Source organism: Bombina bombina, chromosome 8 (genome assembly GCF_027579735.1).
Source record: "Bombina bombina isolate aBomBom1 chromosome 8, aBomBom1.pri, whole genome shotgun sequence".
Lineage (NCBI taxonomy): Eukaryota > Metazoa > Chordata > Amphibia > Anura > Bombinatoridae > Bombina > Bombina bombina.
In genome coordinates, this window is record NC_069506.1 from 5,159,526 (window position 1) to 5,185,804 (window position 26,279).

The window sequence follows — 26,279 nt, forward strand, 5'->3', positions numbered from 1 at the left end:
TTCAGGTTAGGTTAATAAACGGAGAACACAATGAGACAATGTGAGAGTCACAACACGGGATAGTACCGTAAGTCTAAACACAATTAGTTCAGGTTAGGTTTGTAAACGGAGAACACAATGAGACAATGTGAGAGTCACAACACGGGATAGTACCGTAAGTCTAAACACAATTAGTTCAGGTTAGGTTTGTAAACGGAGAACACAATGAGACAATGTGAGAGTCACAACACGGGATAGTACCGTAAGTCTAAACACAATTAGTTCAGGTTAGGTTTATAAACGGAGAACACAATGAGACAATGTGAGAGTCACAACACGGGATAGTACCATAAGTCTAAACATAATTAGTTCAGGTTAGGTTTATAAACGGAGAACACAATGAGACAATGTGAGAGTCACAACACGGGATAGTACCATAAGTCTAAACACAATTAGTTCAGGTTAGGTTTATAAACGGAGAACACAATGAGACAATGTGAGAGTCACAACACGGGATAGTACCATAAGTCTAAACACAATTCATTCAAATACAAAAATCTTTTGCAGAATCAGGTCCCATTTACAAAGAACCATAATAAAGGACAACAGAGGATAAACACGAGTTCTTCAGCATGACAAGAAAACGGAACTATATTATTTTCAGAGGCCAGAAAAATGACACCTAAACACTCTGTTTTACAGGAAGAATTAAGAAGCCAGTTGCGTTCACATAGAAAATGGAAATAGAGTCTAAAAAAACAAAAGCAATCCTTTATTTAATGTATGTATTTTTTATTTATGTATTTATTTTTTATCACATTGATAAAATCAGGTGTACAGACCGAAATGCGTTTGTGTTTTTCTATTACCTCATGGCCTGATTCTTTGCCCCCACCTGATGCCAAGGTTCCAGTTGTTGGCAAGGGGAGTGACATAGTGTCTGGATTTCCCAAACAATTCACAACTTTATTTGGGTTATTCGTGTGGACCTGCTGTAGGGTAGTTTTTATAGATCTGATTAAGTTAATTTGTAGTATTTGGTTAGTGCTTAAATCACTTTCTATTTTTCTTCTATTTTTAATATGCATACTTTTTAAAGGGATATTGCACGACAGAGGTGGATATTTGTATAACCCTTATGCAATACACCAGTGTTAACTTCTTTTTTTTTTATTTCTACTAACACTCAGCTGATAGGTACTTCGTACTAATACTCATTGGCTGAAAGGTACTTCCTACTAACACTCATCAGCTGATAGGTACTTCCTACTAAAACCCACTGGCTGATAGGTACTTCCTACTAACACTCATTAGCTGATAGATAATTCCTCCTAACATTCATTAGCTGATAGGTACTTACTACTAATACTCATTGGCTGATAGCTACTTCCTCCTAATATTCATTGGCTGATAGGTACTTCCTACTAAAACCCCTCGGCTGATAGGTACTTCCTCCTAACATTGATCAGTTAATAGGTACTTCCTACTAATACTCATTGGCTGATAGGTACTTCCTACTAACATTAATTGGCTTATAGGTACTTCCTACTAAAACCCAACCACTGATAGGTAATTCCTCCTAAAATTCATCAGTTTATAGGTACTTCCCATTAGCAATCATCAGCTGGTACTTCCTACTAATGCTCACTGGCTGATAGGTATATTCTACTAATATTCACTGGCTGATAGGTACTTCCCGCTAATACTCACTGGCTGATAGGTACATCCTACTAATGTTCACTGGCTGATAGGTACTTCCTGCTAATACTCACTGACTGATAGGTATTTCCTGATAATGTTCATTGGCTGATCTGCATTTCCTACTAATGTTCATTGGCTGCTAGGTACTTCCTATTAATGCTCACTGGCTGATAGGCACTTCCTACTAATGCTCACTGGTTGATATGTACTTCCTACTAATTCTCATTGGCTGATAGCCACTTAATACTAATGCTCACGTAATGATAGGTACGTCCTACTAATTCTCATTGGCTGATCGGCACTTTCTACTAATGCTCACTGGCTGACAGGTACTTCCTACTAATTCTTATTGGCTGATCGGCACTTCCTACTAATGCTCACTGGCTGATAGGCATTTCCTACTAAGACTCACTGACTGATAGGTACTTCCTCCTAATGCTCATTGGCTGATAGGTACTTCCTACTAACATTCATTGGCTTATAGGTACTTCCTACTAAAACCCATCGGCTGATAGGTACTTCCTACTAACACTCATCAGCTGATAGGTACTTCCTCCAAACATTTATCGGTTTATAGGTACTTCCTACTAACACTCATTGGGTGATGGGTACTTCCTACTAACATTCATCGGCTTATGAGTACTTTTCTACTAATATTCATCGGCCGATAGGTACTTCCTCCTAACACTCATTAGCTGGTAGGTACTTCCTACTAACACTCATCGGCTGATAGGTACTTCCTACTAACATTCATTGGCTTATAGGTACTTCCTACTAAAACCCATCGGCTGATAGGTACTTCCTACTAACACTCATCAGCTGATAGGTACTTCCTCCAAACATTTATCGGTTTATAGGTACTTCCTACTAACACTCATTGGGTGATGGGTACTTCCTACTAACATTCATCGGCTTATGAGTACTTTTCTACTAATATTCATCGGCCGATAGGTACTTCCTCCTAACACTCATTAGCTGGTAGGTACTTCCTACTAACACTCATCGGCTGTTAGGTACTTCCTACTAATATTCATTGGCTTATAGGTACTTCCTACTAAAACCCATCGGCTGATAGGTACTTTCTACTAACACTCATCAGCTGATAGGTACTTCCTCCAAACATTTATCGGTTTATAGGTACTTCCTACTAACACTCATTGGGTGATGGGTACTTCCTACTAACATTCATCGGCTTATGAGTACTTTTCTACTAATATTCATCGGCCTATAGGTACTTCCTCCTAACACTCATTAGCTGGTAGGTACTTCCTACTAACACTCATCGGCTGATAGGTACTTCCTACTAATATTTATCGGCTGATAGGTACTTCCTACTAGCAATCGTCAGCTGGTACTTCCTACTAATGCTCACTGGCTTAAAGGTACTTCCTAATAATGCTCATTTGCTGATAGGTACTTCCTACTAATACTCACTGGCTGATAGGTACTTCCTACTAATGCTCACTGGCTGATAGGTACTTCCTACTAATTCTCATTGGCTAATAGGTACTTCCTACTAATACTCACTGGCTGATAGGTACTTCCTACTAATGCTCACTGGCTGATAGGTACTTCCTACTAATTCTCATTGGCTGGTAGGTACTTCCTACTAATACTCACTGGCTGGTGGGTACTTCCCTCTAATGCTCACTGGCTGATAGGTACTTCCTACTAATACTCACTGGCTGGTAGGTACTTCCTACTAATGCTCACTGGCTGGTAGCTACTTCCTACTAATACTCACTGGCTGATAGGTACCTCCTACTAATACTCACTAGCTGATAGTTTTTCCTACTTATGCTCACTGGCTGATAGGTGCTTCCTCCTAATTCTCATTGGCTGATAGGTACTTCCTACTAATTCTAATTGTCTAATAAGCACTTCCTACTAATGCTCACTGACTGATAGGTACTTCCTACTAATTCTCATTGGCTGATTGGCACTTCCTACTATTGTTCACTAACTGATAGGTACTTCCTCCTAATTCTCCTTGACTCATAGGTACTTCCTCCTAATTCTCATTGGCTGATAGGCACTTCCCACCAATGATCATTGGCTTAGAGGTGCTATATGTACTTATTAGCCAGTGGGCATTAGTAAAAAGTACACACTATATACTGTAGGTTTGGGTGCATGGAGTAGACCCTGTAAACAAATAGGTTCACTTTCATGCGAGAATGATCTGTGTTTCCAATGACAGGGTTATATGGCAAACCATAAACCAGACATAACTGGTTATGATTTGCCACAAAGACGAGAATGAAAAGAATGTAAGAGTCAAGACTTTGGTAATTTACTGAGGTCAATATTTGGCAGCAGCCTCAGATGCCAGGTCACAAGATCGATACCTTGAGCAAGATCACTAGCAACAGACAAGATGAGCCTTGCAAACAAAGTGCTTAGAAACAATTTCCAAAAAAAAACAGCTCTGATTCCCAGGGAGTAAAAAAGGGCACAGGGTGTTGGAATTTAGACATGGGCATTATACCTTCAGCACAAATGGCAGTCAGAGCTTATATCAGGAAAACGTAATGTTCTATGAACCTAATTAACTGATTAGATGGATACAAAGTAGTTTATATTGGCTTCTCAAAACTGTTGTATAACATTTTCCATGAAAATGAAGCTCAGGCTGAAAGGATATATGTGAAACCAACTAGCCATGTTATAAGGATCTATTGTGAAACCAACTGCGTAACTAGAAGTTATAAGGATCTAGTAAGAAACCAACTGTGTAACCACAAGTTATAAGGATCTAGTGTAAAACTTACTAGCCATGTTATAAGGATCTAGTGTGAAACCACCTGTGTAACTAGAAGTTATAAGGATCTAGTAAGAAACCAACTGTGTAACTAAAAGTTATAAGTATCTAGTTTGAAACCAACTTGGTGACCACAAATTATAAAGATCTAGTGTGAAACTAACTGTGTAACAAAAAGTTATAAGGATCTAGTAAGAAATCACCTGTGTAACCATAAGTTATACGGATCTAGTGTGAAAGCAACTGTGTGACCACAAGTTATAAAGATCTAGTGTGAAAGTAACTGTGTGAATACAAGTTATACGGATCTAGTGTTAAACCAACTGTGTGACAACAAGTTATAAAGATCTAGTGTGAAACCAACTGTATGACCACAAGTTATAAAGATCTAGTGTGAAACCAACTGTGTGACTACAAGTTATAACAATCTAGTGTGAAACCAACTAACCATGTTATAAGGATCTAGTGTGAAACCAACTGTGTAACTAGAAGTTATAAGGATCTAGTAAGAAACCAACTGTGTAACCACAAGTTATAAGGATCTAGTGTGAAACCAACTAGCCATGTTATAAGGATCTAGTGTGAAACCAACTGTGTAACTAGAATTTAAAAGGATCTAGTAAGAAACCAACTGTGTAAGCACAAGTTATAAGAATCTAGTTTGAAACCAACTGTGTGACAACAAATTATAATGATCTAGTGTGAAACCAACTGTGTGACTACAAGTTATAAAGATCTAGTGTGAAACCAACTGTGTGACTAAAAGTTATAAAGATCTAGTGTGAAACCAACTGTGTGACCACAAGTTTCATAAGGATCTAGTGTGAAACCAATGGTATAACTGCAAGTTATAAGGATCTAGTGTGAAACCAACTGTGTGGCCACAAGTTTCATAAGGATCTAGTGTAAAACCAATGGTGTAACCGCAAGTTATAAGGATCTAGCAATTACCGAAACCTGGCTATCTCCTACCGACACAGTTTCCATTGCTGCTCTCACACATGGTGGTCTTCACTTTAGCCATACCCCTAGGCCAGGTGAGAAACGTGGCGGCGGTGTTGGGATCATGCTCTTCCCCTCCTGCACTTATCAGTACCTACCTCCAATCCCATCTCTCTCCTTCTCCTCCTTTGAAGTCCACTGTATTCACCTGTTCTCCCCCCTCTCCCTCAAAGTGGCAGTCATCTATCACCCTCCTTGACCTACCTCCCAATTCCTTGACAACTTTGCCGCCTGGCTTCCTCTCTTTCTCTCTACAAATATACTAACCCTAATTCTTGGGGACTTCAACATTCCCATTGACAACTCGTCTGCCCCTGCTGCCTCTAAACTTCTTTCACTCACATCCTCCTTTGGTCTCTCACAATACACCCTATTCCCTACCCTATGTGATGGACACTTTATCCACCTGGTATTTTCCTACCTCTGTTCTATACCTGACCTCACCTGTCGCCCTTTTCCCATTTCAGACCATCACCTGGTCACCTATAATATTAATGCAACAGCTAAACCCACTCCTCCATCCCGCCCCCGCACCTGTAGAAATCTACATGTTGTGGATCCGCTCCAATTTTCAAAAATTATTCAAGATCTCCTCCCTTACACTTCCACTATAACCTGCCCTGATCTCACAACAGCCCACTATAACAAAACTCTCTCCTCTGCACTAGACACACTTGCCCCTCCCCAGCTGCGCAAAACATCACGCCATCAGTTGCAGCCCTGGCACTCTCAGCAAACACGCTATTTGCAAAAATGCTCCCGTACTGCTAAGCTTGTCTGGAGGAAAACTCACTCTGAACCTGACTTCATACACTATAAGTTTATTCTTCGTTCATACACTTCTGCCCTTCACTTAGCCAAGCAAACCTACTTCTCTTCTCTTGTATCTACTCTTTCCTTAAACCCTAAACGACTCTTCTCCACCTTTAACTCTCTCCTCTACCCTTCTGCTCCACCCCCTCCATCTGTCTTTAGTGCTCAAGACCTGGCAGACTACTTTTTAAACAAAACACGTACTATCCGAAGCAACATCCCAACACCAATCTGCAATATTCCATCAACAGGCCCAGTTACTCCCTCTGCATCTTCCATCCAGCCACTGAGAATGAAGTTTCTTCCTTACTATCTTCCTCACGTCTCACTACCTGCCCGCTCTACCCTATCCCTTCCCATCTAATACCCTCCCTATCTTCCACCCTTACTCCTGCTCTTACCCACATCTTCAACCTATCTCTCTCTACCGGCTCATTCCCATCTTCTTTCAAACACGCAAAAGTCACTCCCATACTCAAAAAACGCTCCCTTGACCCTAATTCTCCTGAAAACTAGCGCCCCATATCACTGCTTCCACTAACATCAAAAGTCCTTGAAAAACTAGTTTACTAGTTTTCGCCTAACCCACTTCCTGTCCTCCAACTCCTTGCTTGACCCCCTGCAATCCGGATTACGCCCCAAACACTCAACTGAAACTGCCCTTACCAAGGTTACTAATGATCTTCTCTCTGCTAAAAATATTGGCCATTACTCTATACTCATCTTACTTGACCTCTCAGCTGCCTTTGACACAGTTGACCACCCCCTCCTCCTACAGACCCTTAGCTCTTTTGGCCTCTGTGACACTGCTCTTTCCAGGATTCACTTTTATCTTTCGCACAGGTCTTTTTCTGTGTCATTTGCCGGCGACTCCTCCTCTCCAATGCCTCTGTCTGTTGGAGTACCTCAAGGATCTGTTCTGGGTCCTCTACTCTTCTCCATTTATACTTCTTCACTGTGTAAACTTATCAACAGTTATGGCTTCAAATATCCCCTCTATGCTGATGACACCCAGATGTACCTCTCCACCCCTGCTCTCTCTCCCTCTGTCCTTTCTCATGTCAGTGACTGCTTATCTGTCCAAGACTGAGCTCCTTCTTATACCCCCTCAAACTCTACACTGACTTGTGACTTCTCTATCCCTGTTGATGGCATCGTCATTTCCCCATCACCCCAAGTCTGCTGCCTCGGAGTTACATTTTACTCAAATCTATCCTTCGCCCCCCCATATCCAATCGCTTTCTACATCCTGCCACAACCATCTATGCAACATTTCCAAGATTCAACCTTTTCTGTGCGCTAACACCACAAAGCAAATAATCCACTCCCTTGTTATTTCCTGACTTGACTACTGCAATAACCTACTTACAGGCCTTCCTCTTTCCCGCCTCTCCCCCCTTCAATCCATCCTAAATGCCTCTGCCAGGCTGATCCACATTTCCCGTAGCTCTTTATCTGCTGCACCTCTCTGTGAGTCCCTTCATTGGCTCTCCATACACAGCAGAAATAAATTCAAAATTCTCACCCTTGCATACAAATCGCTCACCAACACCGCTCCCCTCTACCTATCCTCTCTAATCAACAAGTATACTCCAGCCCGCCCACTAAGACCCAACAATGACCTGCTCCTTGCTTCTGCGACTATCACCTCCTCTCATGCTAGACTGCAGGACTTCTGTCATGCACCACCTACCCTCTGGAACACTCTCCCTCGTGCTGTCAGGCTTTGCCCTAATATGTCTTCCTTTAAATGCTCCCTGAATACTTTTTTGTTCAGAGAAGCCTACCACCCAACTCAATAATATTTCTCTTACCTAACAACATTTCTCTCATCTAACATCTTTCTCAATCTTGCAGTCCTCACCTCCTGTTTCTCAACCTCCTACCCTTTTAGATTGTAAGTTCCCACATGAATAGGGCCCTCAATTCCGCCTGTATGTGTTTGTAAATTGTGTCCTGTCTCTTACAAGTCTTATATCATTGTTTTATTTAGATCAACTGTATCCATGGACAGCGCTGCGGAATATTATGGCGCTTCATAAATAAAGTATAATAATAATAATCTAGTGTGAAACCAATTGTGTGACCACAAGTTATAAAGATCTAGTGTGAAACCAATTGTGTGACTACAAGTTATAAGGATCTAGTGTGAAACCAACTGTATAACCACAAGTTATAAGGATCTAGTGTGAAACCAATTGTGTGACCACAAGTTATAAGGATCTAGTGTGAAACCAACTGTGTGACTACAAGTTATAAGGATCTAGTGTGAAACCAACTGTATAACCACAAGTTATAAGGATCTAGTGTGAAACCAATTGTGTGACCACAAGTTATAAGGATCTAGTGTGAAACCAACTGTGTGACTACAAGTTATAAGGATCTAGTGTAAAACTAACTGTGTGACCACAAGTTATAAAGATCTAGTGTGAAACCAACTGTGTGACTACAAGTTATAAGGATCTAGTGTGAAACTAACTGTGTGACTACAAGTTATAAGGATCTAGTGTGAAACCAACTGTGTGACTACAAGTTATAAGGATCTAGTGTGAAACCAACTGTGTGACTACAAGTTATAAGGATCTAGTGTGAAACCAACTGTGTGACTACAAGTTATAAGGATCTAGTGTGAAACCAACTGTGTGACTACAAGTTATAAGGATCTAGTGTGAAACTAACTGTGTGACCACAAGTTATAAGGATCTAGTGTGAAACCAACTGTGTGACTACAAGTTATAAGGATCTAGTGTGAAACCAACTGTGTGACCACAAGTTATAAAGATCTAGTGTGAAACTAACTGTGTGACTACAAGTTATAAGGATCTAGTGTGAAACCAATTGTGTGACTACAAGTTATAAGGATCTAGTGTGAAACTAACTGTGTGACTACAAGTTATAAGGATATAGTGTGAAACTGTGTGACCACAAGTTATAAGGATCTAGTGTGAAACCAACTGTGTGACCACAAGTTATAAAGATCTAGTGTGAAACTAACTGTGTGACTACAAGTTATAACGATCTAGTGTGAAACTAACTGTGTGACTACAAGTTATAAGGATCTAGTGTGAAACTAATTGTGTGACTACAAGTTATAAGGATCTAGTGTGAAACTAACTGTGTGACCACAAGTTATAAGGATCTAGTGTGAAACTAACTGTGTGACTACAAGTTATAAAGATCTAGTGTGAAACCAACTGTGTGACTACAAGTTATAAGGATCTAGTGTGAAACCAACTGTGTGACTACAAGTTATAAGGATCTAGTGTGAAACTAACTGTGTGACCACAAGTTATAAGGATCTAGTGTGAAACCAACTGTGTGACTACAAGTTATAAGGATCTAGTGTGAAACCAACTGTGTGACTACAAGTTATAAGGATCTAGTGTGAAACTAACTGTGTGACCACAAGTTATAAGGATCTAGTGTGAAACTGTGTGACCACAAGTTATAAGGATCTAGTGTGAAACCAACTGTATAACCACAAGTTATAAGGATCTAGTGTGAAACCAACTGTGTGACTACAAGTTATAAGGATCTAGTGTGAAACTAACTGTGTGACCACAAGTTATAAGGATCTAGTGTGAAACCAACTGTGTGACTACAAGTTATAAGGATCTAGTGTGAAACCAATTGTGTGACTACAAGTTATAAGGATCTAGTGTGAAACTAACTGTGTGACTACAAGTTTTAAGGATATAGTGTGAAACTGTGTGACCACAAGTTATAAGGATCTAGTGTGAAACCAACTGTATAACCACAAGTTATAAGGATCTAGTGTGAAACTAACTGTGTGACCACAAGTTATAAGGATCTAGTGTGAAACTGTGTGACCACAAGTTATAAGGATCTAGTGTGAAACCAACTGTATAACCACAAGTTATAAGGACTTAAATACAACTAGTAAATCATCATACCCGGTTAAAAGGCTGTATTTCTCACTAGGTATAGTGGTTATTACAGGAGCTGGTGTAGCAAAGCATTGGTCCAGGTGCACGTGAAAGCTAGAAACAAAAAGAAATTGTTAGTTAAGTAACTAGAATTTTACAATACGTTTGTTACATTTGAAGGGACATGACATTTTGTAGAAAAATCATTAGATAAAATGTTCTAAATGATTATCGTCCCCATAGTTAGCAGAGATCAGTAATACAAACACAACCTGCTGTGATAAAGCGTCACTCTTTTCATCTGAGGATCCATTTAATATGTCTTAAAGGGGAAGTGTACTGTAAAATAGTTTTCCCTTTAAAGTATTCACAGTGAATTGTTATACCAGCTTTAGAGTATAACATGTATGAGAAAACTGATTGTTTGTGTTTATTTTTATAAATGAAATAGCTGGATGTGTGCTATAAAACCCAACTCATCAAAATAGGCTAAGCTTGCAGAGAGATCAGATATCCTTATCACTCACACGCTTCCCTTTCCTATCTCTGTCTGTATACAATACTTAGAAAGAACTATTGAAAATGAAAATATGCATTATCTGTCCCACTTCCCACTAGAAGTGTAATTTTATCCGCTGACTGTCTTGTCTTTAGCCTATACTTAAGTATGAAATATTCAGTACTGCTGGGGATACCACAGGCAAAATCACCTATTTCAAGTGACAAAATAAAGATAAAATATCTATTTGTAAACCATTTAATATACTCCAGTGGGTAAAATACTTCATTAGGAACACTGAGCAGTTTTATCAGTTCAAACTGATCTGTTTAATGAACCAGAATAGCTTAGACCAGAAACCCAATATTGCTTTCACACCAAAATTCAGGTATTTTGGAAATGAGGCCAAATAACCTGTATATTATATATTATATGTATAATATATATATATATATATATATATATATATATATATATATTATATTTAAAGCCTACATAATATAGCACCTGTATAAACTGTATAATAAATCACCTCTATAACCTGTATAATAGATCACCTCTATAGCCTATATAATATATCACCTGTATAACCTGTACAATATATCACCTCTATAGCCTGTATAATATATCACCTTTAAAGCCTGTATTATATAGCACCTATATAACCTGTATAATATATCACCTCTATAGCCTGTATTATATATCACCTATATTACCTGTATAATATATCACCTCTATAACCTGTATTATATATCACCTGTATAATATATCACCTTTAAAGCCTGTATAATTTAGCACCTGTACATCCTGTGCACTATATCACCTGTATAGTCTGTATAATATATATTGAAAGCTTGTATAATATAGCACCTGTATAGCCTATATAATATATATCGCCTGTATAATATATCACCTCTATAGCCTGTATAATATATCACCTGTATAGCCTGTATAATATATCACCTCTATAGCCTGTGCAATATATCACCTCTATAGCCTGTGCAATATATCACCTCTATAGACTGTGCAATATATCACCTGTATAGCCTGAATAATATGTCACCTCTATAGCCTGTGCAATATATCACCTCTATAGCCTGTATAATATATCACCTGTATAGTCTATATATCCCCAGTATAGCCTGTACAATTTATCACCTGCATAGCCTGTATTATATATAACCTGTATAACTTGTATAATATGTCACATGTACAGCCTATAAAATATATCACATGTATAACCTGTATAATATATTACCTGTATAGCCTGTACAATATGTCACCTGCATATCCTGTACAATGTATCACCTGTATAGCCTATATAATAGATTACCTGTATAATATATCACCACTATAGCCTGTATATCATCTGTATAATATATCACTGCTATAGCCTGTATAATATATCACCTCTATAGCCTGTATAATATATCACCTGTATAGCCTGTATAATATATCACCTGTATAGCCTGTACAATGTATCACCTTATAGCCTGTATAATATATCCCCTCTATAGCCTGTATAATATATAACCTGTATAATATATCACCTGTACAGCCTGTGTAATATATCACCTGTATAACCTGTATAATAGATCACATTTAAAGCCTGTATAATTTAGCACCTGTACAGCCTGTGTAATATATCACCTGTATAGCCTGTATAATATATCTGTAAAGCCTGTACAATATAGCACCTGCATAGCCTATGTAATATATCACCTGTATAACCTGTACAATATATCACCTCTATAGCCTGTATGATATATCACCTGTACAGCCTGTGCAATATATCACCTGTATAGCCTGTGCAATATATCACTTATATAGCCCAAACAATATATCACCTGTATAGCCTGTATAATATATCACCTGTATAGCCTGTATAATATATCACCTGTATAGCCTGTATAATATATCACCTCTATAGCCTGTATAATATATCACCTGTATAACCTGTATAATATATCACCTTTAAAGCCTGTATAATTTAGCACCTGTACAGCCTGTGCAATATATCACCTGTATAGCCTGTGCATTATATCACCTGTATAGCCTGTATAATATATCACCTGTATAGCCTGTATAATATATCACCTGTATAGCCTGTATAATATATCACCTCTATAGCCTGTATAATATATCACCTTTAAAGCCTGTATTATATATCACCTATATAACCTGCATAATATATCACCTTTAAAGCTTGTATAATTTAGCACCTGTACAGCCTGTGCAATATATCAACTTTATAGCCTGTACAATAAATCATGTGTATAGCCTTTATAATATATCAGCTGTATAGCCTTTATAATATATCACCTGTATAGCCTTAACAATATATCAGCTGTATAACCTGTATAATATATCACCTCTATAGCCTGTATAATATATCACCTCTATACCCTGTACAATATAACACATGTATAGCCTGTGTAATATATTGCCTGTATAATATATCACCTTTAAAGCCTGTATTATATATCACCTATATAACCTGTATAATATATCACCTTTAAAGCCTGTATAATTTAGCACCTGTACAGCCTGTGCAATATATCAGCTTTATAGCCTGTACAATAAATCACGTGTATAGCCTTTATAATATATCAGCTGTAAAGCCTTTATAATATATCACTTGTATAGCCTTAACAATATTTCACCTCTATACCCTGTACAATATAGCACATGTATAGCCTGTGTAATATATTGCCTGTATAATATATTACCTATAAAACCTGTATAATATATCACCTGTATAGCCTGTACAATATATTATCTCTATAGCCTGTATAATATATCACCTTTAAAGCCTGTATAATATTTCACCCGTATAACCTGTATAATATATCTCCTCTATTGCCTGTATAATATATCACATTTAAAGCCTGTATTATATATCACCTCTATAGCCTGTGCAATATATCACCTCTATAGCCTGTGCAATATATCACCTGAATAGCCTGTATAATATATCACCTCTATAGCCTGTGCAATATATCACCTCTATAGCCTGTGCAATATATCACCTGTATAGCCTGTATAATATATCACCTCTATAGCCTGTATAATATATCACCTCTATAGCCTGTGCAATATATCACCTGTATAGCCTGAATAATATATCACCTCTATAGCCTGTATAATATATTACCTGTATAACCTGTACAGTATATCACCTCTATAGCCTGTATAATATATCACCTTTAAAGCCTGTATAATTTAGCACCTTTAAATCCTGTATAATATATAACCTGTATAATATATCGCCTGTATAATATATAATCTGTATAGCCTGTAAAATACAACAAATGTATAGCCTATGTAATCATGGTGCTGACATATTGGTACCTAGGTTACACTGCAGGTATGTGATAGAGAGTTACTGCACATTATACACTAAATACATCTAATGCACCTCCTGCTAATCATGGTGCTGATATATTAGTACCTAGGTTACACTGCAGGTATGTGATATAGAGCTACTGCACGTTATACACTAAATACATCTCATGCACCTCCTGCTAATGATGGTGCTGACATATTGGTACCTAGGTTACACTGCAGGTGTGTGATAGTTACTGCACATTATACACTAAATACATCTCATGCACCTCCTGCTAATCATGGTGCTGACATATTGGTACCTAGGTTACACTGCAGGTATGTGATAGAGTTACTGCACATCATACACTAAATACATCTCATGCACCTCCTGCTAATCATGGTGCTGACATATTGGTACCTAGGTTACACTGCAGGTATGTGATAGTTACTGCACATTATACACTAAATACATCTCATGCACCTCCTGCTAATCATGGTGCTGACATATTAGTACCTAGGTTACACTGCAGGTATGTGAAGGAGAGTTACTGCACATTATACACTAAATACATCTCATGCACCTCCTGCTAATCATGGTGCTGACATATTGGTACCTAGGTTACACTGCAGGTATGTGATAGAGAGTTACTGCACATTATAAACTAAATACATCTCATGCACCTCTGCTAATCATGGTGCTGACATATTGGTACCTACTGCAGGTTACACTGCAGGTTTGTGATAGAGTTACTATCACCTCCTGCTAATCATGGTGCTGACATATTGGTATCCAGGTTACACTGCAGGTATGTGAGGGAGAGTTACTGCACATTATACACTAAATACATCTTATGCACCTCCTGCTAATCATGGTGCTGATATATTGGTACCTAGGTTACACTGCAGGTATGTGATAGAGAGTTACTGTACATTATACACTAAATACATCTCATGCACCTCCTGCTAATCATGGTGCTGACATATTGGTACCTAGGTTACACTAGAGGTATGTGATGGTTACTGCACATTATACACTAAATACATCTCATGCACCTCCTGCTAATCATGGTGCTGACATATTGGTACCTAGGTTATACTGCAGGTATGTGATAGAGAGTTACTGCACATTATACACTAAATACATCTCATGCACCTCCTGCTAATCATGGTGCTGACATATTGGTACCTAGGTTACACTAGAGGTATGTGATGGTTACTGCACATTATACACTAAATACATCTCATGCACCTCCTGCTAATCATGGTGCTGACATATTGGTACCTAGGTTATACTGCAGGTATGTGATACATAGTTACTGCACATTATACACTAAATATATTTCATGCACCTCCTGCTAATCATAGTGCTGACATATTGGTACCTAGGTTACACTGCAGGTATGTGATACATAGTTACTGCACATTATACACTAAATACATCTCATGCACCTCCTGCTAATCATGGTGCTGACATATTGGTACCTAGGTTACATTGCAGGTATGTGAAGGAGAGTTACTCACTGCAATGATATGTAATGAAAGACAGATTTAAAAATGGCAGCATCCATCACTAGAGGGAAGTGGGGGAATAACCTTAATACTAATTTTATAAAACGTATTAGTGTTTCATGTTCCTCAACTGCTTTCCAGGGATAAACACGTATTTAGTAAGTAACATTATTACAAAAATAAAACGCTCTACTGAATCAGAGCACTTTACATTTGCCTTATGACATCCCTTTACGTACACAACTGGAATATGATCTCACACAATCTATTTTCTACATCCATAACCAGCCTGTAGTGACAGAAAATACTAAATCCATAAATAAGTGACAAGAGGTTAACAGGCTTACTTGGCCGTTAGGTTGGTGGCGATAACTTGAACGTAAACCTTCTGTTTCAGCGGTAAGGTGCTTCCATTATTTTCTAGAGGAACTGTGAAGTTTTCATCCTGTGAAATCAGATTACGAAGAGATGAACAAGGGGATCACACCGTGGGGTACTAGGCTGAGGCTGTGACAATATTACATGAACAGTGCTCTATGCAGAGCAAGGAGGGGGGTAGAAAATATAGCTAGTAATAGGTTTAGATTATTTCACCATGAGGCCTATTTAACAAATGTCTGTCGGACCTGATCCGACATTGTGGATCAGGTCCGACAGACATCGCTGAATGCGGAGAGCAATACGCTCTCCGTATTCAGCATTGCACACGCAGCTCTTGTGAGCTGCTGGTGCAACGCCGCCCCCTGCAGACTCGCAGCCAATTGGCCGCCAGCAGGGGGGTGTCAATCAACCCGATCATACTCGATCAGGTTGAATTGTGGCAATCTCTGTCCGCCTCATCAGGGCAGACGGACAGGGTTATGGAGCAGCGGTCTTTAGACCGCTGCTCCATAACTTGCGTTTCTGGTGAGTCTAAAGACTCGCCAGAAACACGGGCCCTCAAGCTCCATTCGGAGCCTGATAAATGGGCCTCCATATTTGTAGCTTTTGCACCACCAAATTTTATAGTCTAGAACTACTCCTGGGGCTACAGGGGAATTGGTGTAGCATAGCATTTCATTCATTTGCTTTCACTACTATATAGAGTGTTTTGGGGTTGTGCATCCGGTGTTCTATCAGATTTTGCTCCTTTGTCAGAAACTGCTACCGTTCACTGCGCATGCTCTGTATTACGTAATCGCACTACACCTATGTTAAAAAGGGATGTGTGGAATATAGTTATACAATTAGCAGCAGGCGCACTCACCAGATTCTGACAAGGAAGTTGTGCTGTCGGACTTTGCTGCGGCCACTAAATGTGCGCATGCGCTGTTCAATCACTTATAATGTGTGCAGGACCATGAAAGTGTGTCCTGCACACATTATATAATCTAAAGTTCACGAGAAAGTGAATCAGGAAAGTAAAAGGTAAAACAGACTAATTCATTTGAATTAAGGTAAAAGATGGATAATATAATGCTGTGCAACCTAAATAACAAGACGTAACCAGCATTCCTTGCTGTTTTCTAAATATATCATAGACAGCTTTGTTACTCTTTTATCAAAATACTTCCATATAAAAATGATCTATATAATGTGTGCAGGACGCGATTTCATGGTCCTGCACACATTATAAGTGACTGAAAAGCGCATGTGCACATTTAGTGGCCGCAGCAAAATCCGACAGGACAACTTCCTTGTCAGAATCTGCTACCTCTGAGTGCACCTGCGGCTGGTTTACATAATCACATTCCTCATATTTATTTATTCATCCAGCATTGCATGCAAAGGAATTGGGATCACAGCGCTGTAGCACGCAGGGCAAGCAATAGTAAAGAGCAAAGAGAAAACAGTAAGGAAAGTTCATACTAGGGGGCCGATTTAATAAGCGCCATATGGAGCTTGATGCCCCTTTTCTGCGCTCAGGCTCGCAGGAAACAAAATTTACGAAGCAGCGGTCTAAAGACTGCGGCTCCATAACTTGTCCACCTGCTCTGAGGCCGCGGACAGAAATCCACCCGATCGAATACAATCGGGTTGATTGACACTCCCTGCTAGCGGCCGACTGGCCGCGAATCTGCAGGGGGCGGCATTGCACCAGCAGTTCACAAGAACTGCTGGTGCAATGATAAATGCCAACAGCGTATACTGTCTGCATTTATCGATGTGCGGCGGACATGATACGCTATATCGTATCATGTCCGCTCGCACTATGATAAATTGGCCCCTAAATCTTTAGATAAAGCTTTGTTCTGTTCAGGAATATTTACCATTCCTTGAGATAATGTCCAGTTGCCTTTTATTCTGTTGTTTTCGAACAAGACTCTCTATTAACTATGCTAGACTTGAAACTTTTGATAATTTTATTACCTTAAACTAGACCAACCTAGATCAGGAAATCCGATCCATTAATACCATTACATTCTTAGATCTAATCTTCTGATTTTATTATGATTCTAATATGAATCTATAATGAATGCTTCTGCTAGACTCATCCACCTAAGTCACTGATCTACATCAGCGACTCCACTCTGCCAGTCTCTACACTGGCTCCCCATACACTCCAGAATACAGTTTAAAGTATTAACCCTAACTTTCAAAGCACTCAACAGTCTAACTCCCAACTATATTTCCTCTCTCATCGTGAAATATTCCCCATCCCGTTATCTTTGATCAACCTCTGACCTACGTCTCTACACTCCTGTTATCTCTACATCCCATTCCTGTCTCCAAGACTTTGCACATGCTGCTCCTGTCCGCTGGAACTCTCTACCCCGCTCCATAAGACTGTCTCCAACCTTGTATAGCTTCAGACGCTCCTTGAAAACTCACCTATTCAGAGAGGCTTACCCTCACTCCTCTACCTCTCATCCTAACCAAACTAAAACATGAACTGCCTGACTCACTGCTGCAACTAGAACTGATGTAACAAGCTACCCCAACCTTATGTCTCTGCACCCTAAACCTGTAGACTGTGAGCTCTCCAGAGCAGGGCCCTCTTCCTCCTGTACCAGATTTGTTTAGTTTTATGTTTTGTATTTTTATAAAAAATGTTGTCATTGTATACCCCTATCGTTGTACCCAGCGCTACGGAATTTGGCGGCGGGAATAGTATGTGCGTCTGTTGTGTCGCTGGTAAACTGAGTAGGAAAGGTTCCCATTTTGTCATAAACATTCTGATTCTCTGTGATATGCCCCCCCAGTGTCTGCTTGTTCTAGTACCATTTGCTTTATTAAGGAGGCTTTTAGGTGTGATAAAGTGAGTTTTGATTTTTGGAGCCAATGTGAAAGGATTAGTTTTCCAGCTTGAAGAATGAAATCGTAAAGGAATAGGAAGTTGTTTTTAGGCGCCTCTTCGATTTCAAGGAATATAATAATTTCACACACATTCCTCTTTAACATATGCGAAGTGCGATTACGTAATACAGAGCATGCGCAGTCAGAGGTAGCAGCTGACAAAGGAGCAAATTCTGATACAACACCAGCAGTTTCATGAGGTCGCAAAGGGCAAACATGGCGGTCGCCAGTGGCATTTAGCTATTTTTGGAGCCAGATATCTTCTTGTGAAAGTGCCACACACTGAGATCTGGATTTGCGCACATCTTAGTGTATTAGCAGCGCCAAATGCCACTGGCGGTCACCATGTTTACCGTTTGTGACCTCATGAAACGGCCACATCCTTAGTTATGTGTATAAGAAGTGAGTTTTGATTTTTGGAGCCAATGTGAAAGGATTAGTTTTCCAGCTTGAAGAATGAAATCGTAAAGGAATAGGAAGTTGTTTTTAGGCGCCTCTTCGATTTCAAGGAATATAATAATTTCACACACATTCCTCTTTAACATATGCGAAGTGCGATTACGTAATACAGAGCATGCGCAGTCAGAGGTAGCAGCTGACAAAGGAGCAAATTCTGATACAACACCAGCAGTTTCATGAGGTCGCAAAGGGCAAACATGGCGGTCGCCAGTGGCATTTAGCTATTTTTGGAGCCAGATATCTTCTTGTGAAAGTGCCACACACTGAGATCTGGATTTGCGCACATCTTAGTGTATTAGCAGCGCCAAATGCCACTGGCGGTCACCATGTTTACCGTTTGCGACCTCATTAAACGGCCACATCCTTAGTTATGTGTATAAGAAGTCACTTACCAGGAAGAGCCGCATACTCAAGGTGCTGATGAAGCTGCCATTATTCGTATTTACGGCGACACTCGCTGAAGACCTGCAATAAAAAATCATTTATGTTTATTTATCCGACTATCGTTTTGACTTCTCTAAAATATGTGACTACAAATTCTGCACAAATACTTCTAAAATTAGAGAACAAAACATTTAAACATTTTATATTATATTCTCAAAGTGTTTAAGGTCTTAACGAATAATAAGAAATATTTCATTAATATATCAACATAGTGAAACAAAAATCACTTTTTAAACTATATTTTCATTAAAATGTTTGTTTTCATTGTGGTGTTTAGAGGTAATAAAATGCTATTGTTAGGAAAGTGTTAACTGCACACATAAGGACGGGGGCATTAGAGCGGTACATTTACACTCACGTCAGAAGCTGCACGTTATTAAGAAAATACTGCAGCGGATAGTGGCAGGAGAAATTGTAGTTCAGGTTTGTGCTGAAGCTCACGATTCCCGATTCCGCTATAGCCGGGGTGTCCACAAAGCCCGAAATCACCACTGTTTGCACGTTGGAGTAGTCAGCGAATAGACCACTTCCTTGGCTGTTAATTATCTAATGCGAAACACACACAGATTGTCACTAGGCTGTTAGTTATCTAATGTGTAACACACACAGATTGTCACTAGGCTGTTAGTTATCTAATGTGTAACACACACAGATTGTCACTAGGCTGTTAGTTATCTAATGTGTAACACACACAGATTGTCACTAGGCTGTTAGTTATCTAATGTGTAACACACACAGATTGTCACTAGGCTGTTAGTTATCTAATGTGTAACACACACAGATTGTCACTAGGCTGTTAGTTATCTAATGTGTAACAAACACAGATTGTCACTAGGCTGTTAGTTATCTAAAGTGTAACACACACAGATTGTCACTAGGCTGTTAGTTATATAAAGTGTAACACACACAGATTGTCACTAGGCTGTTAGTTATCTAAAGTGTAACACACACAGATTGTCACTAGGCTGTTAGTTATCTAAAGTGTAACACACACAGATTGTCCCTAGGCTGTTAGTTATATAAAGTGTAACACACACAGATTGTCACTAGGCTGTTAGTTATCTAAAGTGTAACACACTCAGATTGTCACTAGGCTGTTAGTTATCTAATGTGTAACACACACAGATTGTCACTAGGCTGTTAGTTATCTAATGTGTAACACACACAGATTGTCACTAGGCTGTTAGTTATCTAATGTGTAAAACACTCAGATTGTCACTAGGCTGTTAGTTATCTAATGTGTAACACACACAGATTGTCACTAGGCTGTTAGTTATTTAATGTGTAACACACACAGATTGTCACTAGGCTGTTAGTTATATAATGTGTAACACACACAGATTGTCCCTAGGCTGTTAGTTATCTAATGTGTAACACACACAGATTGTCCCTAGGCTGTTAGCTATCTAATGTGTAACACACACAGATTGTCACTAGGCTGTTAGTTATCTAATGTGTAACACACACAGATTGTCCCTAGGCTGTTAGCTATCTAATGTGTAACACACACAGATTGGCACTAGGCTGTTAGTTATCTAATGTGTAACACACACAGATTGGCACTAGGCTGTTAGTTATCTAATGTGTAACACACACAGATTGTCACTAGGCTGTAAGTTATCTAATGTGTAACACACACAGATTGTCACTAGGCTGTAAGTTATCTAATGTGTAACACACACAGATTGTCACTAGGCTGTTAGTTATCTAATGTGTAACACACACATATTGTCACTAGGCTGTTAGTTATCTAATGTGTAACACACACAGATTGTCACTAGGCTGTAAGTTATCTAATGTGTAACACACACAGATTGTCACTAGGCTGTTAGTTATCTAATGTGTAACACACACAGATTGTCACTAGGCTGTTAGTTATCTAATGTGTAACACACACAGATTGTCACTAGGCTGTTAGTTATCTAATGTGTAACACACACAGATTGTCACTAGGCTGTAAGTTATCTAATGTGTAACACACACAGATTGTCACTAGGCTGTTAGTTATCTAATGTGTAACACACACAGATTGTCCCTAGGCTGTTAGTTATCTAATGTGTAACACACACAGATTGTCACTAGGCTGTTAGATATCTAATGTGTAACACACACAGATTGTCACTAGGCTGTTAGTTATCTAATGTGTAACACACACAGATTGTCACTAGGCTGTTAGTTATCTAAAGTGTAACACACACAGATTGTCACTAGGCTGTTAGTTATCTAATGTGTAACACACACAGATTGTCACTAGGCTGTAAGTTATCTAATGTGTAACACACACAGATTGTCACTAGGCTGTTAGTTATCTAATGTGTAACACACACAGATTGTCACTAGGCTGTTAGTTATCTAATGTGTAACACACACAGATTGTCACTAGGCTGTAAGTTATCTAATGTGTAACACACACAGATTGTCACTAGGCTGTTAGTTATCTAATGTGTAACACACACAGATTGTCACTAGGCTGTTAGTTATCTAACACACACAGATTGCCCTTAGGCTGTTAGTTATCTAATGTGTAACACACACAGATTGTCACTAGGCTGTGAGTTATCTAATGTGTAACAAACACAGATTGTCCCTAGGCTGTTAGTTATCTAATGTGTAACACACACAGATTGTCACTAGGCTGTTAGTTATCTAACACACACAGATTGTCCCTAGGCTGTTAGTTATCTAATGTGTAACACACTCAGATTGTCACTAGGCTGTTAGTTATCTAATGTGTAACACACACAGATTGTCACTAGGCTGTTAGTTATCTAATGTGTAACACACAAAGATTGTCACTAGGCTGTTAGTTATCTAATGTGTAACACACACAGATTGTCCCTAGGCTGTTAGTTATCTAATGTGTAACACACACAGATTGTCACTAGGCTGTTAGTTATCTAATGTGTAACACACTCAGATTGTCACTAGGCTGTTAGTTATCTAATGTGTAACACACACAGATTGTCACTAGGCTGTTAGTTATCTAAAGTGTAACCACACACAGATTGTCACTAGGCTGTTAGTTATCTAATGTGTAACACACACAGATTGTCCCTAGGCTGTTAGTTATCTAATGTGTAACACACACAGATTGTCACTAGGCTGTTAGTTATCTAATGTGTAACACACACAGATTGTCACTAGGCTGTTAGTTATCTAACACACACAGATTGCCCTTAGGCTGTTAGTTATCTAATGTGTAACACACACAGATTGTCACTAGGCTGTTAGTTATCTAATGTGTAACAAACCACAGATTGTCCCTAGGCTGTTAGTTATTAATGTGTAACACACACAGATTGTCCCTAGGCTGTTAGTTATCTAATGTGTAACACACACAGATTGTCACTAGGCTGTTAGTTATCTAAAGTGTAACACACACAGATTGTCACTATGCTGTTAGTTATTTAATGTGTAACACACACAGATTGTCACTAGGCTGTTAGTTATCTAATGTGTAACACACTCAGATTGTCACTAGGCTGTTAGTTATCTAATGTGTAACACACACAGATTGTCCCTAGGCTGTTAGTTATCTAATGTGTAACACACACAGATTGTCACTAGGCTGTTAGTTATTCTAATGTGTAACACACACATATTGTCACTAGGCTGTTAGGTATCTAATGTGTAACACACACAGATTGTCCACTAGGCTGTTAGTTATCCTAATGTGTAAACAACACAGATTGTCACTAGGCTGTTAGTTAATCTAATGTGTAACACACACAGATAGTCACAAGGCTGTTAGTTATCTAATGTGTAACACACACAGATTGTCACTAGGCAGTTAGTTATCTACTGTGGTAACACACACAGGATTGTCACTAGGACCTGTTAGTTATCTACTGTGTAACACACACAGATTGTCACTAGGCTGTTAGCTATCTACTGTGTAACACACACAGATTGTCCCTAGGCTGTTAGTTATCTAATGTGTAACACACACAGATTGTCACTAGGCTGTTAGTTATCTAATGTGTAACACACACAGATTGTCACTAGGCTGTTAGTTATCTAATGTGTAACACACACAGATTGTCACTAGGCTGTTAGTTATCTAATGTGTAACACACACAGATTGTCACTAGGCTGTTAGTTATCTAACACACACAGATTGCCCTTAGGCTGTTAGTTATCTAATGTGTAACACACACAGATTGTCACTAGGCTGTGAGTTATCTAATGTGTAACAAACACAGATTGTCCCTAGGATGTTAGTTATCTAATGTGTAACACACACAGATTGTCACTAGGCTGTTAGTTATCTAATGTGTAACACACACAGATTGTCACTAGGCTGTTAGTTATCTAATGTGTAACACACACAGATTGTCACTAGGCTGTTAGTTATCTAATGTGTAACACACACAGATTGTCACTAGGCTGTTAGTTATCTAATGTGTAACACACACAGATTGTCACTAGGCTGTTAGTTATCTAATGTGTAACACACACAGATTGTCACTAGGCTGTTAGTTATCTAATGTGTAACACACTCAGATTGTCACTAGGCTGTTAGTTATCTAATGTGTAACACACACAGATTGTCACTAGGCTGTTAGTTATCTAATGTGTAACACACACAGATTGTCACTAGGCTGTTAGTTATCTAATGTGTAACACACACAGATTGTCACTAGGCTGTTAGTTATCTAATGTGTAACACACACAGATTGTCACTAGGCTGTTAGTTATCTAATGTGTAACAAATACAGATTGTCACTAGGCTGTTAGTTATCTAATGTGTAACACACACAGATTGTCACTAGGCTGTTAGTTATCTAATGTGTAACACACACAGATTGTCACTAGGCTGTTAGTTATCTAATGTGTAACACACACAGATTGTCACTAGGCTGTTAGTTATCTAATGTGTAACACACACAGATTGTCCCTAGGCTGTTAGTTATCTAATGTGTAACACACACAGATTGTCACTAGGCTGTTAGTTATCTAACACACACAGATTGTCCCTAGGCTTTTAGTTATTTAATGTGTAACACACACAGATTGTCACTAGGCTGTTAGTTATCTAATGTGTAACACACACAGATTGTCACTAGGCTGTTAGTTATCTACTATGTAACACACACAGATTGTCCCTAGGCTGTTAGTTATCTAATGTGTAACACACACAGATTGTCACTAGGCTGTTAGTTATCTACTGTGTAACACACACAGATTGTCACTAGGCTGTTAGTTATCTAATGTGTAACACACACAGATTGTCACTAGGCTGTTAGTTATCTAATGTGTAACACACACAGATTGTCACTAGGCTGTTAGTTATCTAATGTGTAACACACACAGATTGTCACTAGGCTGTTAGTTATCTAATGTGTAACACACACAGATTGTCACTAGGCTGTTAGTTATCTAATGTGTAACACACACAGATTGTCCCTAGGCTGTTAGTTATCTAATGTGTAACACACACAGATTGTCACTAGGCTGTAAGTTATCTAATGTGTAACACACACAGATTGTCACTAGGCTGTTAGTTATCTAATGTGTAACACACACAGATTGTCACTAGGCTGTTAGTTATCTAATGTGTAACACACACAGATTGTCACTAGGCTGTTAGTTATCTAATGTGTAACACACACAGATTGTCACTAGGCTGTTAGTTATCTAATGTGTAACACACACAGATTGTCACTAGGCTGTTAGTTATCTAATGTGTAACACACACAGATTGTCACTAGGCTGTTAGTTATCTAATGTGTAACACACACAGATTTATGCACCTGCAACAAACTTCCTTTCATTTCTATGTTCTCCACAGATAAAGCAACAAGTTGCCATAATATCCGATTCAGCACAGGATACAGGAGTCTGGGATCTTAAAGGGACATGGGGTTCCATTTGCACACGCAAACACTTAAAGGGACATGGGGTTCCATTTGTACACGCAAGCACTTAAAGGGACATCGGGTTCCATTTGCACACGCAAGCACTTAAAGGGACATGGTGTTCCATTTGCACACGCAAGCACTTAAAGGGACATGGGGTTCCATTTGAACACGCAAGCACTTAAAGGGGCATGGGGTTCCATTTGCACACGCAAGCACTTAAAGGGACATGGGGTTCCATTTTGCACACGCAAGCACTTAAATGGACATGTAACACACTGTTAGTTATCTAATGTGTAACACACACAGATTGTCACTAGGCTGTTAGTTATCTAATGTGCAACACACACAGATTGTCACTAGGCTGTTAGTTATCTAATGTGTAACACACACAGATTGTCACTAGGCTGTTAGTTATCTAATGTGTAACACACACAAATTGTCACTAGGCTGTTAGTTATCTAAAGTGTAACACACACAGATTGTCACTAGGCTGTTAGTTATCTAATGTGTAACACACACAGATTGTCCCTAGGCTGTTAGTTATCTAATGTGTAACACACACAGATTGTCACTAGGCTGTTAGTTATCTAATGTGTAACACACACAGATTGTCACTAGGCTGTTAGTTATCTAATGTGTAACACACACAGATTGTCACTAGGCTGTTAGTTATAATGTGCAACAAACACAAATTGTCACTAGGCTGTTAGTTATCTAATGTGTAACACACACAGATTGTCACTAGGCTGTTAGTTATCTAA

At 38.9% G+C, this 26,279-nt stretch overlaps 1 protein-coding gene across 1 annotated transcript in view; it reads right to left on the reverse strand.

The window, feature by feature from the left end:
* LOC128637940 (zona pellucida-like domain-containing protein 1) overlaps positions 1 to 26,279 on the reverse strand; it is a 148,304-nt gene that overhangs the window by 73,167 nt on the left and 48,858 nt on the right. The window contains exons 4-7 of the mRNA XM_053689825.1: positions 20,016 to 20,203; positions 19,606 to 19,678; positions 15,826 to 15,923; positions 10,171 to 10,257 (exon numbers count right to left, since the gene is read on the reverse strand). Of these exons, the coding sequence (XP_053545800.1) occupies positions 10,171 to 10,257; positions 15,826 to 15,923; positions 19,606 to 19,678; positions 20,016 to 20,203 (446 nt within the window). The remainder of the gene's footprint in view (positions 1 to 10,170; positions 10,258 to 15,825; positions 15,924 to 19,605; positions 19,679 to 20,015; positions 20,204 to 26,279) is intronic.